The 15,660-nt window shown below is 44.7% G+C and overlaps 1 protein-coding gene across 28 annotated transcripts in view; it reads right to left on the bottom strand.

The window, feature by feature from the left end:
• Positions 1-8,725: 8,725 nt before the first annotated feature.
• The window catches only part of GUCY2C (guanylate cyclase 2C), a 103,882-nt gene continuing 96,947 nt past the window's right edge, over positions 8,726-15,660 (bottom strand). For 26 of the 28 annotated variants that reach the window (XM_081589224.1, XM_081589223.1, XM_081589212.1 and 23 more), the window contains 4 exons: positions 13,949-14,047; positions 13,102-13,196; positions 10,922-10,998; positions 8,726-9,392 (listed from right to left, as the gene is read on the bottom strand). In XM_081589224.1, the coding sequence (XP_081445350.1) occupies positions 9,218-9,392; positions 10,922-10,998; positions 13,102-13,196; positions 13,949-14,047 (446 nt within the window). In that variant the 3' untranslated portion in view covers positions 8,726-9,217. The remainder of the gene's footprint in view (positions 9,393-10,921; positions 10,999-13,101; positions 13,197-13,948; positions 14,048-15,660) is intronic. The other 2 variants (XM_081589221.1, XM_081589222.1) reach the window with 1 other exon arrangement.

Below are 15,660 nucleotides of genomic sequence, written 5' to 3'. Positions count from 1 at the left end.
AGGTGGGTCTCTTGTAGACAGCATATATAGGGGTCTTGTTTTTGTATCCATTCAGCCAGCCTTTGTCTTTTGGTTGGGGCATTCAACCCATTTACATTTAAGGTAATTATTGATAAGTATGATCCCGTTGCCATTGACTTTGTTGTTTTGAGTTCGTGTTGAAACATCCTTTCTGTGTTTCCTGTTTAGAGAAGATCCTTTAGCATTTGTTGGAGAGCTGGTTTGGTGGTGCTGAATTCCCTCAGCTCTTGCTTGTCTGTAAAGCTTTTGAATTCTCCTTCATATCTGAATGAGATCTTTGCTGGGTACAGTAATCTGGGTTGTAGATTATTCTCTTTCATTACTTTAAGTATGTCCTGCCATTCCCTTCTAGCCTGAAGGGTTTCTATTGAAAGATCAGCTGTTATCCTTATGGGGATCCCCTTGTGTGTTATTTGTTGCTTTTCCCTTGCTGCTTTTAATATTTGTTCTTTGTGTTTGATCTTTGTTAATTTGATTAATATGTGTCTTGGGGTGTTTCGCCTTGGGTTTATCCTGTTTGGAACTCTCTGGGTTTCTTGGACTTCTGTGACTATTTCTTTCCTCATTTTAGGGAAATTTTCAACTATTATCTCCTCGAGTATTTTTTCATGGCCTTTCCTTTTATCTTCTTCTTCTGGGACTCCTATGATTCGAATGTTGGGGCGTTTCATATTGTCACAGAGGTCCCTGAGGTTTTCCTCATTTCTTTTGATTCTTTTTTCTTTTTTCCTCTCTGCTTCGTTTATTTCCATCATTCTATCTTCTACCTCACTTATCCTATCTTCTGCCTCCGTTATTCTACTGTTGGTTCCCTCCAGAGTGTCTTTTATCTCCTTTATTTCATTATTCATTCTATATTGATTCCTTTTTATTTCTTCTAAGTCCTTGATAAACATTTCTTGCATCTTCTCAATCTTTGTCTCCAGGCTATTTATCTGTAACTCCATTTTGCTTTCAAGATTTTGGATCATTTTTATTATCATTATTCTAAATTCTTTTTCAGATAGATTCCCTATCTCCTCCTCTTTTGTTTGGTTTTGTGGGCATTTCTCATTTTCCTTTACTTGTTGAGTATTTCTCTGCCTTTTCATCTTGTTTAGATTGCTGTGTTAGGCGTGGCCCTTCTGTATTCTGGTAGTATGAAGTTCCTCTTTATTGTGGAGGTTCCTCACTGTGGGTGGGGTTGGACAGGTGGCTTGTCAAGGCTTCCTGGTTGGGGGAGCTTGTGTCGGTGTTCTGGTGGATGGAGCTGGATTTCTGCTCTCTAGAGTGCAATGGAGTGACCAGTATTAATTTTTGAGATGTCTATGGATTTGGTGTGCCTCTGGGCAGCCTGTATATTGATGCTCAGGTCTATGTTCCTGCGTTGCTGGAGAATTTGCGTGGTATGTCTTGCTCTGGAACTTATTGGCTCTTGGGTGGAGCTTGGTTTCAGTGTATATATGGAGGCTATTGGATGGTCTCTTATTAATTAATGTTTCCCCTGGCTTTCAGTCTTATTCTTGCAGTAGCCTCAAGACTTCTCCTTCCATACAGCCTCAATAATAAAACTTTTAGGTTAATGGTGAAAAGATTCTCCACAGTGAGGGATACCCAGAAAGGTTCACTGAGTTACATGGAGAGATGAGGTGGGGGGGGGGGTTGAGGTGACCAGGAGGGGAAGAGGGGAATTCAAATGTGGAGAGAGCAATCCAGCCAGTAAGCACTTCCCTCTGTGCTTTCCACAGTTTGGAACCCTCAGAGTGGTTCACAGAGATACATAGAGATGGGGGAGGAAGGTAATAGAGGTGAGCATGAGTAGAAAGGGAGGAATCAAGAGGGGAGAGAGAGATCTGGGCAGTATCCTGTTCCTGAAGTGTTCTCCGGTACCCAGATCACCCTCAGAGATTCACAGAATTGGGTTGAGAAGAGAAGGAGGAGGGTGGGAGATAGAGGTTCCCTGGGGGAGAAGAAAGAGCATCAATAGGGGGAGAGAGTAATCAGGCCAGTGATCACACTCCTGAGTAAAAATGGGTCCTAATGATTGGGTTCTTAAATGTACAAAATTGATATCAAATATGTAAAACAAAGATTAAAAATCTAGAGTGGAGGTTAGACTCTTATAAAACTTACAATATAAAAAAAAAAGAAAAATGAAACAGTGTAAAAATTAAAAAAAACAGTAAAACAGTAAAAAAAAGAAACAGTAAAAAAAAGTAAAACAGGAAAAAAACATTAAAAAAAGAAAACACAAAAGGTATAAGATATATGTATGTAGTTTGCTTCAAAAATAGGGTTTTTTTTTTTGCAAGTTAATAGTGGGTTATGAAAATGAAAGTTAAAGGTGTAATAGAGGACTTGAAGAAAAAGGAAAGAAGAGAAAAAAAATGTTTTTAATTTAAAAAAAAATTAAAAAAAAAAAATAATAGTAAAAAAATATATATCCCGGACTTTCTCTGGAGCTGTTGTGAGCAGTGTGGGATCTGCTCAGTTTCAGATAGATCCTTATTCCTGCTTATACTTTTCAAGATCTATAGGTCCTTTTCAATGCAGTCGGTATTAACTACAGGGATTTTAATCTGTTGGCCTGTCCCTTCCAAAGCGCTTCCCTCTGTTTATTTGGCTTCTGTTTGGAGATCTCTTCAGTATCTAATTTCCGCCCTGCAACAAAGCGGTGGAGGTGATCTCTTTAGGTTCGCTTGTTCAATCGTGCTGTGGGGAGGAAGGAACACTGCAAATCTGGCGTGTGTGTGGTGAGCTCGCAGTGTCTCGGCAGCACTGGGTTCGCCCTCGCTCACGGCGTGTGTGCTTTCCCCGTCTACCCTGCTCAGGCTTCAGGTTACTCCGCCGGGGAGTGGGCCGGGGAGTGGGCCCTGAGATGCGTGCACTTCCCAGGTCTAAGCCGTTCAGGTTCAGGCTCCCGGTTACTCCACAAAGGCGCAGACTCGGTTTCGCCCACGGCTTGTGCCGTTCCCGGTCGGAGCTGCTCAGGCGGCCAGGAGTTTGGCGAGCGCGCTCCCCCCTGTTGGAGCGGTGCGGCTTATCACCTCCCTGGTCCCCGCCTCGGTTTACGGGCGCGCCCGGCTCCGGTGTGCTTTGTGTCGGTTCTGGGGAGCTGGTCTCTGGCTGCGACCCTCCCGGCGGCTGTCGACCCTCCGGGATCTCAGGCAGTCTTTGCTTAGAAACTGGGAGCCTGTTTGCAGTTTGGTAGGGGGTGCCCTCTCTGGGGCCGAGTTTGCCCCTTTCCGGCTCTGGCGGGCCCCGCCTGCCCGCTGTGTCCGGCGGGGGATGGGGCGGTCCGCAGCCGGCTAGCTCTCCTCTGGTATTGCTCAGTCCTTTGTTCTATGAGCGGGCCGGCAGTGCCTTAGAGTTGGGCTTTTCGCGGGATAGTTCTCTCTCTCTGGCTGTCCCACAGTTTAGGTTACTATCTCACGTTAGCTCCCTCAGATTGCCCTCGGGGCACTCGGGCCCGGTCCTTACCCTAGGCAGTGCCGCCCGCTCCTCTCCGTTCAGCCCCCACTTGCTGGTGGCGGATGATGCGAGCGTCTGGGGTTCTTTGCTGGGAGTTGCTTTAGGCACGTAATCTGTGGATTTTATTTATTTTTTCCTCCCAGTTACGTTGCCCTCCGAGATAAGAAATCTTCCCCCACACCCGCCGGTGAGAGGGTTTCCTGGTGCTTGGAAATTCCTCCTCTTTTACGACTCCCTCCCCGGGACGGGTCTCCGTCCCTAACTCTTTTGTCTCTCTTTTTATCTTTTATAATTTCTCCTACCTCTTTTGAAGATAATGCGCTGTCTTTGTGGAAGCCTGACGTCCTCTGCCAGCCTTCAGAAGTAGTTTTGTGAAGTTTGGTCAGCGTTCAGATGTTCTTTCGATAAATTTGTGGAGGAGAGAGTGGTCTCCCCGTCCTTTTCCTCCGCCATCTTAGCCCCGCCCTTCAAACACATTTTAATAGAGCTACATTTTTAACTCCCTCTCCCCATGTTATGTGTTTTTGGTATCATATTTCACATTTTCATGTTTGTGTGCTCGGTCGCTACGTCATGTCCCACTCCGCGACCCCATGGACTGCAGTGCTCCAGGCTCCCTGTCCATGGGATCTTCCTGGCAAGAATACTGGAGTGTGTTGCCATTTCCTCCTCTAGGATTTTACATTTTCATGTTTATCCCTTATTTCTTGTAGTTATAGTTGATGAAAATTTTTTTTTAACCTTCATACTAGCTTATTTAAGTGGTTGATCCACAGACTCTACTATATACTTGCATTTACCAGTGGATTTGTCCTTTCCTATAATTTCTTATTTCTTGTTGTAGCCTTTTCCTTTTTCACTTAAAGAAGACCCTTTAATGCTTCTTGTGAGGTTGGTTTAGTACTAATGAACTCTTTTTTAGTTTTTGCTTTTCAGAGAAATTCCTTCTCTCTCCTTCAATTCTGAATGATAACCTCAAGTTGTACATTTTCTCTTTTAAAACTTTAAATATGTCATGCCACTCTCTTCTGGCCTGCAAAGTCTCTGCAGAAAAATCAGTTGTTAGCCTTATGGGGCTACCTTACACGTGACTCTTTGTTTTTCTCTTGCTGCCTTTAAAATTCTCTTTAACTTTTGTCATTTTAATTAAGAGATGTCTCTGTATGGGTCTCTTTGGGCTCATTTTGCTTGATGACTCTGTGTTTCCTGTACCTGGAAATCTGTGTCCTTCCTCAGGTTCAGAGAGTTTTCAGCCACAATTTTATTAAGTACACCTTCTACCCCTTGCTCACTTGTCTCTCCTTCTGGGGCCCCTATATTGCTAATGTTAATAAGACTGATGTTGTCCTGGAAGTATTGAGGCTATTCTTATCTATCCTCTTTTTAAATTTGTTTTTCTTTTTGTATTCTGAGTGGATGATTTCCATTATTCAATCTTCTAGGTCACTTACGTGTTCTTCTGTATCAAGTAATCTGCTGTTAATTCCTTCCGGTATATTTTTCATTTTAGCTATTGGATTCTTCGGGAATGACTGGTTCTTTTTTATATTTTCCAGTTCCTTGTCAAAAATTTCACTCTATTCATCTTTTCTCTTCCCAGGTTTCAGTTAGCATTCTTATTACTGATGCTTTGAACTCTTTATGTGGTAACTTATCTCTGCTTTATTTGGGTTTCTTTTTTTTTTTCTTGTTCTTTCATTTTAAACAAATTGCTCTGTCTTCTCAATTTGTTTAACTTTCTCTGCCCCATGAAATTAGGTGAAACAGTTACCTGTTATGGTCTTGAAGGCCTGTCTTTGTGTCGAAGCATCCTGAGCAGTCTGCGGTGCCCAGTGGTTTTGGTGGCAGAGCTGGATCTGAAGTGAGCACGTCTTCCCCTGGGTGTGCTGGCAGCCCCCACCTTGGTGGGAGGTGAGGCCGCTTAAGCCGGAGCCAGGGACAAATTGGAGCTTCTCCTATGATCAGTGGCTGTTATCACCCTGTCAGAGGTGAAGATGGGGCCCAAGAGGCTGTAGCAGGAGCCCTGAGGGAGTTGAGTTTCTCCCCAATGTGTGATGGTCGTCATGGTGGTTTCCACCTTGGTGTGCATCATGGCCAGGGCGCGAGGGTTTGCTTGGTGCTTCACTTTAGTGCTGGTTTCACCTTTTCCCTGGTACATGTGACTTGGTTAGAGGCTGGATCAGGGTCAGAGGGGCTGTTGCCACACTACTTAGCTGGTTTGGCTCTCGTTAGTTATGGTGGTCTCCACTCCGGAGCTAATTCCACTCCTCCCAAGGGTGAGCAGGGATGCGCATGCTGACAATGGCTGCCTCAGTCTCCATCGGAGGCAGAGGCAGGGACCAAGCTGGCTCCATTCCCCTAAGTGTGTGCGTGCTCTCTGGCAGTGGCAGCCTCCGCCCTAGTGCTGGTTAGCTCAGAGAGCCTCTCTTCCCACTCTGCTCCTGAGCCTGGAGCTCCCCCAGGACACGTTCTCCTTTTTCTAGCAGTCCTCTTCTACAACTGCTTTGGGCTTCTCTTCCCTTGTTTAGTCTGATCCCATTTGATTTTCTTTCCGAACTGACTCGTAATTTCTATTTCACTAAGGATATTCTTTCTTGTTTCTCAATTCTTTATATAAAACTTTTCTGTCCTTTTGGGGGCATGAGGTGGGAGGGGGCGATTAAAACTTGTGCCAAATGTGGCACTATAATCTAGTCTGATTATGATCAGATCATTATTGATCATTGGAGCTGGATCTCAGTGTATTATCCTCCACATCTAAATTCTCCTTTAGGAGACTGGCTAAATTATCTTGGGCAACTATTAAACCTCCCTCTAATTATCTTCTGGATCTAACTATCAAATTCCAAGAAATATGGAAAATACAGCAAATTAAATAAAACCATCTGTAATCAATCAGCTAAATTCATTGAGGAATTATGTAGGAAAAATGACTCAATTTCAACAAATCAATGTCATAGGAAAAAAGTGTGTATGGGTAAGGCAGTATAGGTAAGAGACTAGAGGGACATTTCAAGCACATGCAAACATGTGGACCTTTTTGGACCCCGCTTTGAACAAACTAATTAAAAAAATTTTTTGAAACAATCATGGAAATCGTTTAATAAATATAAAGCTATTATTAGTTAATATTAGAGAATTATCATTCATTTCATTGGCTATGATAAAGGGTATTTTAGTTATATTTTTAAAAATTCATTAAAAAAAAAAAAATTTTTATCTGCTAGAACAGGCGTAAGCAAAAAAACGTGTGCTTACTCACTCAGTCATATCTGACTCCTTGCAACCCCATGGACTGTAGCCCGCCAGGCTCCTCTGTCCATGGTGATGCTCCAGGCAGGAATACTGGAGTAGGTTACCATACCCTCCTCCAGGGGATCTTCCCAACCAAGGGATCGATACCAGGTTTCCTGCATTGCAGGCAGATTCTTTACTGTCTGAGTCACCAGGGAAGCAAACAATAGCCATAAGTAAAAATAAACTTTGATTGGAATACATTCTACCCACTGCCATTGTCTATGGATGCTTTCCTGATACGACAGCAGAGATGAGTAGTTGCAATGGAGACAGAGCAGCCCGCATAATGTAAACTATTTATTATCTGGTCCTTTACAGAAACTGTTTGTCAACTGGTTAGTAGGGGAGAGGAATAAATAAGTAGTTTGAGATAAACCGATGTATACTACTATATATAAAATAGATAAATGACAAGGCTCTATAGCACAGGGAAACTTATTCAATATCTTGTAATAACCTATAATGGAAAAGATCTGAAAAGAATACATATATATATATATATATGATACCAAATCACTTTGCTGTACACCTGAAACTAACACAACATTGTAAATCAACTATACTTCAGCTAAAAAAATCATTGTAACAACTCCTTGAGGTGGATGTTATGATTTATTAATGCAACATTAGGGGCTTGGAGACATTAATTTATAGCTTGGAAAGAGCAGAGAAAGAATTTGCCTGATACTGTCCTTAGTCACTGTTGTCACTGATATGACATATCCACATTGTTAGGTGGACAAGCCAAGCCCACACATCCGTTTAAAGGTCAAGAAATATTTCACAAGCATGTAGAGTCTATAAAAGAACACAAACACCTGTGCCTTCAGCTGAGAAGCTGTTCATCAACGTGCTTCCCTGGTGGCTCAACTTATAAAGAATCCGCCTGCAATGCAGGAGACCCAGGTTTGATCCCTGGTTTGGGAAGATCCCCTGGAGAAGAGAACAGCTACCCACTCCAGTATTCTGGCCTGGAGAATTCCACGGACTGTACAGTCCACGGGGTCACAAAGAGTCTGACACGACTGAGTGACTTTCACTTCATTTCATGAGCCTTAAAAGACCGATTTTCTGGTCGGTCTTAGAGTTGCTAAGTTTGCCTGTTTGTCAAGGTAGATGTTTGGTCTTCACACCCATTTATTACTTTACATTTCTCTCTCCTGTAAGATTCAAGGCTTGGTAGAGACCATATCTATACCATATACATTAAGCCCAGCTCCTGGAATAAGAAGAGAAGCTCAAATATGTTTCCTGAATGAATGACCAACAATGTCCACATCACAACCTCATCCCTGAGTGTCAAGTCTCCCTGTGCTGGACACAGAGGCACAAACAGATCATAAAGCTCCAGGCACCAAGAAAGGACTCTTGCTGCATATTAAGTGCTCAGCCTGTACACCAGGAGATCGTTTATTACTGTTTGATGGTCTGCTTTTCTAGGTGACGGAGAAGATGTAACCTATTTCTTAACCTCTAGAGTGGTTTTCATGGCAGAGGCCTGGGGAGGTGTATTGTGGTTGGAGCAATTGTTTTAGTTGTGAAGGTCAAGGTTGTTACATGCCCGTTCTTGCCTGTGCTGATATTAGTCTACTCAACCTGGCTCTGTCCTTTTCCAGAGATTTCAAGTGAATGAATCATGCTTGGCTGCCATTAAAAGGGGAAGGAGATGACTGCTGGATGTGAGAGGGGGATATTTGCAGAGTCTGGAGTAAGGTGTCTTTACAGATAGACAGGATGTGAATTTACCACCTGAACAGCCTCTGTGGTAGAGAACTAGACACAAACCACCCCCATGCACACAGGTGATGCTGAACATCAAGGTTTGGACCTCTGAGCAACGATGCTAGCTTTGCCCTTCTTCAGTGCAGGGGTATTAAGTCAGTTTTTCAACCAGCACAAGGCAGTGGCTTGTGCATTCCAGGAAAATGGGTGCAACAGAAAGAAACACATCCACAGATCCAGGAAATGTTTAACTTTTATTCCTGCCTCATATACAGCATATTGTCTGCCAAAATTAGGACTTAAATATAATTTAATGGAGATAAAATACTTAAAATATCATTGGGACGATTAAAAAAAATGTTATCACGAATACAGAAAGTAAAGAGTCAGTAAATAAAACAAAGCTGAAACAGGTGAAATAAGAACAAAATCTCTTCAACTTTGAGATAGTACATATTCATTTCTCTTCTTTCCCAGGTTGGAGTTCCCTGGAGCAGCTATTGAGATCAGGCCGCAGAGCAGAAGGTAATTATTGCACCAACAGTGTACATGATTCACAGAAGCAAGCCTGCATCCCGGACAGGGCAGCTGAGGCTATGGAGATGCATCTAAGTCTTCTTCTGCTTTATTGAGGTCTCAGAGAAGCGGAAGCGTCAGGACAATTGTGCTCATTGCCCCAGGTGCAGCTGGACTTAGTTTTTCCTGAGTCCTTAGCTCTTACTGAAGTTTAAAAATGAGTGCTCTCATTGTCTGTCGTGTCCAGCTGCAAATATTCCAGGGTGCCCTTCTTGTAGCTGGCCACCCGGGTTGGTTTTCGGTTCCTTATCCCCAAGGCCTGTCTTTTCTGTAAAGAGCTGGCAATCATGTCGGCAAACTCAGCTTGCAAGCGCTGTTGATTCTCCCTGGAGAGACAGAGTATGGAGGGAAAGGGGAACTTCTCAGCCATTCAAATAGACTAGCCCTCAGCTCCAGAACCTCCTGTTTCGTTCACTGATTCCTTGTTGAATGCCTACTCCGTGCGGCACGCAGGAAGTCCAGAGAACACAGAACGACCCTTGGCTTCCACCAATGAGCCTAAAGAACTGTCACCCTTGCTCTGTGTAGTTGTAGGGAAAGCAGAATATATTTCAAGCAGGAAATTATATTTCAATTTCAAAGTGAGACAACAGTGCAGAATTCAGAGGTGAGGTTAGGTTTACACATACCACTGGAGCGAGAGGAAGAGAAGCCAGGAGGGTGCTAAGCCCTGGTGTGTGTGCTACGTCATTTCAGTTGCTACGTCCGACTCTTTGCGACCCTATGGACCGTAGCCTGCCAGACTCCTCTGTCCATGGGATTCTCCAGGTAAGAATACTGGAGTGGATAGCCATTTCCTACTCCAGGGGATCTTCCTGACCCAGGGATCGAACCCGCATCTCTTATGTCTCCTGCATTGGCAGGCGGGTTCTTTATCACTAGTGCCACCTGGGAAGGCCACTAACGTGTTAGTCGCTCTACTAACACTTGGAGAGCTGTGTTCTACTCTTTGCAACCCCATGGACTGTAGCCTGCCAGGGTCCTCTGTCCCTGGAATTCTCCAGGCAAGAATACTGGAGTGGATTGCCATTCCCTTCTCCAGGGGATCTTTCCAACCCAGGGATCAAACCTGGGTCTCCTGCATTGCAGGCAGATTCTTTACTGTCTGAGCTACCAGTCACCATAAAACTCTGAAAACGTGTTAGTCCCACACTTTCCTAGGAGTGTGGGTTTGTCTGGGGGAGGGCTTTGAATGAGTGGAGGGTTTTAAGAGATTAGAATAGACCTGGGGTGCTCTTAGTAAGGGGCAAGGTCCCCCTGTGCCATAGGGATGGTCTGCATTGTTTTGGCATCTCTATGGTGTTGCCATCTGTCTGTGTCCCGCATCCAGGCGTCTGCAGGATAGGCTTTCTCTACCACAGCAAATGGCCACATGACTCACTGCAGTGGCCCAAAGGCAACTGGAAGACCGTTTGAGTCACCTTTAGGGGAACTGAAACTGGTTAATTAGACGTGAAACCTGTTTTCCTCATCTCAGGGAGAACACACACTCCATGTGAAGACCCCAAACCGCATTCCTGGAGCTGGGGAGTTCCTGTTTCATCAGGTGATTCAGCAGAGAGCTGCAAGCAGGGGTGGAAATGCATTGGCCTCTTGTGCTCTACTCTTGACCACATGTGCAGGGGGTGAGCCCTAAACAGTCCTCTGGTCTCCTGAGCGAGCCTGAAACACTCCAGCAGCCAGAGAAGAGGGGGTTTCCAAGCCTTTTCAATGTGTGTTGCCTCTTACCTTGGATTCAATGCCTCACTGCCACTGGCAAAGCACTCGCCAACAGTTAAACTGCCTGCACACAGTACAAGATACAAAGCCAAGACCTCTACTTCCCGGCCCCTCCCCGCCCCAGCCAGCAGCTTACGCGGTTGGAGGGGTCGGCAGGTTGTACTCCTGGTCCTTCACCCCGGTCAGCCAGTAGGTGGTCTCAGTTCCTCTTCCCTAGAGAGACAAGAAAGGTGTGTACCATGGAGGCCAACAAGGCAGTCAGCTCTAACCCACCGTTCCGACAAGTATCAGTTTCCAAGAGACATTTCCCCTCTGAGTTTGTCATCAGAGCCTGTATTTCAATACAGCACCTGTTCCTAGTATGATTTGTGTTATCTCTAGGCCAATCTTTATTTCTAAGCACCTTTAAAAAAGTATCTCTCATCCACCATACATGTTTTTTTTTAATTCAAACTAGAATTTTCTTTTATTCCCCAAAAGATATTTCCAAATATCATCTTAGCAACAGCACAAAAACTCTAAATGAAGAAGGAAGAAAATTCATCTATGATCCTGCTATTCCAATGAATCCAACTGGTTTCCACTGTCCACATTTTATTCTGGCCGTTTTTGCCACAAAACTTTTGCCACAGTTCCTCACCTGAAGTGTGTAAATTACAAACACACGTGCCTCATAATAAACACTCACTAATTGACATTTGCTGGGTACATCTGCAGGCTGTAAAATAAATGGAAACAACAGGAAATTCTATTTTTGGCTGGAGGATCACCGACTTGATGGACATGGGTTTGGGTAAACTCTGGGAGTTGGTGATAGACAGGGAGGCCTGGTGTGCTGCGATTCATGGGGTCGCAAAGAGTCAGATACGACTGAGCGACTGAACTGAACTGTGTTTGAAAAGCAGACTGGATAGTTATATTTTTAAAAACCACTCATTCAAAAAAAATTAGTGATTTGGGACTGTGTTTGGACTGTAATATTTGAACTTCCCAAGTGGTGCCAATGGTAAAGAACCTGCTTGCCAATGCAGAGAGACTTGGGTTCAATCCCTGGGTTCAATCCCCTGCAGTAGGAAATGGCAACCCATTCCAGTATTCTTGCCTAGAAAATTCCACCGACAGAGGAGCCTAGCCGGTTACAGTCATGGGGTTGCAAAGAATCAGACACCACTGAGCCCACACACCTAACCACTTGGACTGTAATAATCCATACACCACTTCTATTTTGGCAGGAACACTGCAGAGAATGTGTTTACGGAAATTAAAAAAGCCAGTGTGTTGTTCGGACACAACTACCTAAAGGAGGCTCTTCCGCGTTGCAGTCAGTGTAAAGGCCATCAGGGCTATGGCTGGTGGAGGCAGACGGTCTTAGCTGATCACTGGCTTCAGACCAGTTGTGAGTATGGTCACCTTCAACAGACAGCCTGCGGGCCACCTGGTGGCTCTGCGAGGCAGTTGCTCTAAATGTGTGGGACAGCAAGGGGTTCCCACACTTCTCTATGCATCACAGTCACTTGTCAGTCACTTGTTTAAAATACAGATCTCTGATCTATACCCAAAGAGAGTGGGACTCAGCAGGTCTGGTGGGTCGTCCGTGCTTAATCGCTAAGTCATGTCTGACTCTTTGCGACCCTGTGAACTGTAGCCCGCCAGGCTCCTCTGTCCACGGGATTCTCCAGGCAAGAATACTGGAGTGGGTTGCCATGCTCTCCTCCAGCGGATCGTCCCAACCCAAGAATCGAACCCACGTCTCTTATGTCCCGTGCATTGGCAGGCAGGTTCTTTACCACTAGCGCCACCCAGTGGAGCATCCAAGCATCTGCATTGTAACAAGTGCCTGAATGATGCTGAGAAAGGATCTAGGGCCACAATTTGAGATTCACTGGCCCAGAACCTCAGAGCAGTAAGGCAAGAGAGGCGGCCTTCGAGAGCAGCGTTCTGCAGTGAAAGTGAGGATGTAAGCAGATGGATGGGGGCTTTGGCTTAAGTAAGATCTGCAACAGACACTGCAGCTCTTGGGGTGGAGGAGGAATTGGGAACAAATTTGGGCAGAGGTAGAAGAAATGGTGGCAGCATTTTATAATGCAGTGGCTATCATTCAAAACATTAAAAGGGGTTTTTGGAGTAGAGAAGAGGTCTAAGTTTATAGTCTTCAGTGGTGGCATCTCCTAAAGGGAAGAGTGGGTGACCACTGTGGGGAGAACAGAAAAGGATTCTTCATCCTTGTGGTCGTCAGCATCCCTGACCACTGGATGTCCAGTCTCAAAGTAGGCATCCCCTGGGTGCCAGTGTGAGCTTTCTCGATGGGTTCCTTACCTTTAAGTAGGTTTCTCCTCTTACTTCATAGAGGAACTGGCACTCCGTCCTCTTCAGGATGGCTATGGTGGAGCCACTGACATGGATTCTCAAGGCTGGAAATGCAAAATAGATCAATGAAGACCTCATCCATTTTGAATGCTATCACAGGGCCCCGTTTGTTTCCCCTTGAGCCAGAATGTTTACTATGAGTGCTCTTGACAGCTTAGATATTGTCATAAAAAAAAAAAAAAAACACTTAAGAATAGCATCGGTGAGATGAGAACTATTATCAGACAAGGGGAGAGGGTCTGGTGCTGGTTTTCAGGGTCCTGAGTGAGGAGGCTCTCTAGATTAAGCCCTGGAGCTTCTCATTTCCAGCTCAGAGAGGGGAGCCCCTGGGCCTGGGTTTGGATTTTACTTTGTGGTGCTGAGCTAAAAAGCTGAAATTTGGTTTGGGATCTCCATGTAAATGGCAACCCCCTCCAGTATTCTTGCCTGGAGAATTCCATGGACCGAGGAGCCTGATGGGCTACAGTCTGTGGGGTTGCAAAGAGTTGGACATGACTAAGCAGCTAAAACTTTCTTTTACATGGATCTGAGACTATTCTAGGCAGAGCATGCCTGAATGCACTGCAAATGAACACAGACTAATAAGAACAGTCAAACTGAGCCATAAAGGAAGTAAAAAATTATGATCAGTAAATGGCAATATGTAGCAAGGACTGGATTGACCCAGGCTCACAGTCAGTCAATGTGAAGAGTCATTCTTCACCTCACTGGCAGTATTATGCATTGTTATCCTACAGTTCCCCTTGGTTGGGAGACAGAATCTTTGTCCTCTAAGAAAAGTCTTCTCCTTTCTTACGGAGGCCAGTGGATTCCATCCGAGAGGCTGTGTTGACTGTATCTCCGAACAGGCAATAACGAGGCATCTTGATCCCCACGACTCCAGCAGCACAGGGACCTGTGAGGGACAGAAAGCAAGAAGGTGGAGGCCAGGGAAGTCACCAAGTGGCGTCAAGGTGGGTGAGCTGCTTCTCAAGATCACAATGCTCAATGCCTCATTAGATGGGAGAAGTGGTTTAAGGGGTAAAATGTGAGCTGTGACCTTGGCTCTAAATGAATGTATTTGTTGGGGGTAGCATCATTATCCAAATCACGCTTTCAGGAAGTGTTTTGCTCTAGCATAGAAGAGCACATTTTCAAGAAACAAGAAGACATTTTGAGTTCAGCATGCAAAGGTGGAAAATGCTCCTTAATATATTACACAGAAGGCTCTCAAGAAGGATGGAGACCATCTCACCACTTTCTTGCTGTGCCAGCCACACAGCCCAGAGCTCTGAACCATCGGTGGGCACAGTACACTTGAAGGTTCAACGGCCCAAGTTTGTTATTTTGGGGCTTCCTTGGTAGCTCAGCTGGTGAAGGATCCACCAGCAATGTAGGAGACCCCAGTTCAATTCCTGGGTCGAGAAGAACCCCTGGAGAAGGGATAGGCTACCCTCTCCGGAATTCTTGGGCTTCCCTGGTGGCTCAGACAGAAGAATCTGCCTGCAATGCGGGAGACCTGGGTTTGACCCTGGGTTGGGAAGATCCCCTGGAAGAGGGTATGGCAGCCCCTCCAGTATTCTTGCCTGGAGAATCCCCATGGAGAGAGGACCCTGGTGGGTTGCAGTCCATGAGGTTGCAGAGTCGCACATGACTGAATGACTAAGCATGGCACGGCACAGCATTTAAGGGATTGGTGGCCTGATGATGGAAGACCCAGATGACAAGGACTTGGTATCTTCTTCCCTGAGCTTTCCACGCACCACGTGAATGCAGCAGGAAGGGGGAGCCTACGACACAAGGATACCCCAAATGGCAGAACAAAAGCCATGGCCAGATGATGTACAGGGGCTTATTAGTTAGGGAAGAAGGGCTGCCCAAGCAAGTATTTGTGCGGAAAGACAGAATGCAAGGAGTTAAAATTTGTAGAAGTTAAAGATTAACTGAGAAACTGCAAAACCAGGTTTTGGATAGAGGTAACTACTGATTTTCTGGTTTGTTTATCAGGTTTTGATCTATATGAGTTTCTTTATAGATTTGTCCTTTGAACATTGTGTTTACAGACACTGAAAAAAACGGAACATTAAGTTGTGCATTGCTTATGTACACTTGAAAAAAAAATACTGAGTACTGAATCTTCCCTGCTAGGTTCAATGCAAAAATACAAAACAAAAACAAACAGAAGCAGCAGCAGCTACTTGATTAGATCTCTGAGGAAGCTAAAATATGACACAGATAAACTTATCTACGAAACAGATTTACAGACATGGCGAAAAGACTTGTGGTTACCAAGTCGTAGGGGAGGGATGGATTGGGAGTTTGAGATTAGCAGATGCAAAACTATTTTATATATATGTATAACCGAATCACTTTGCTGTACACCAGAAACTAACACAACATTGTAAATCAGCTATACTCCAATTAAAAAAAAAGTCTCTAAAACTTCTCAATCACATCAGAAAGATAATAAAATCCATTTACAATACTGTAATATTTTACTGGAAAAACATTTACAGAAGTCAGGGATGG

Source organism: Giraffa tippelskirchi, chromosome 4, assembly GCF_054371585.1.
Source record: "Giraffa tippelskirchi isolate mGirTip1 chromosome 4, T2T-mGirTip1v1.2.pri, whole genome shotgun sequence".
Classification (NCBI taxonomy): Eukaryota; Metazoa; Chordata; class Mammalia; order Artiodactyla; family Giraffidae; genus Giraffa; species Giraffa tippelskirchi.
The sequence above is the reverse complement of the archived record's forward strand: the minus strand, read 5'-3'. Positions and strand labels throughout refer to the sequence as shown.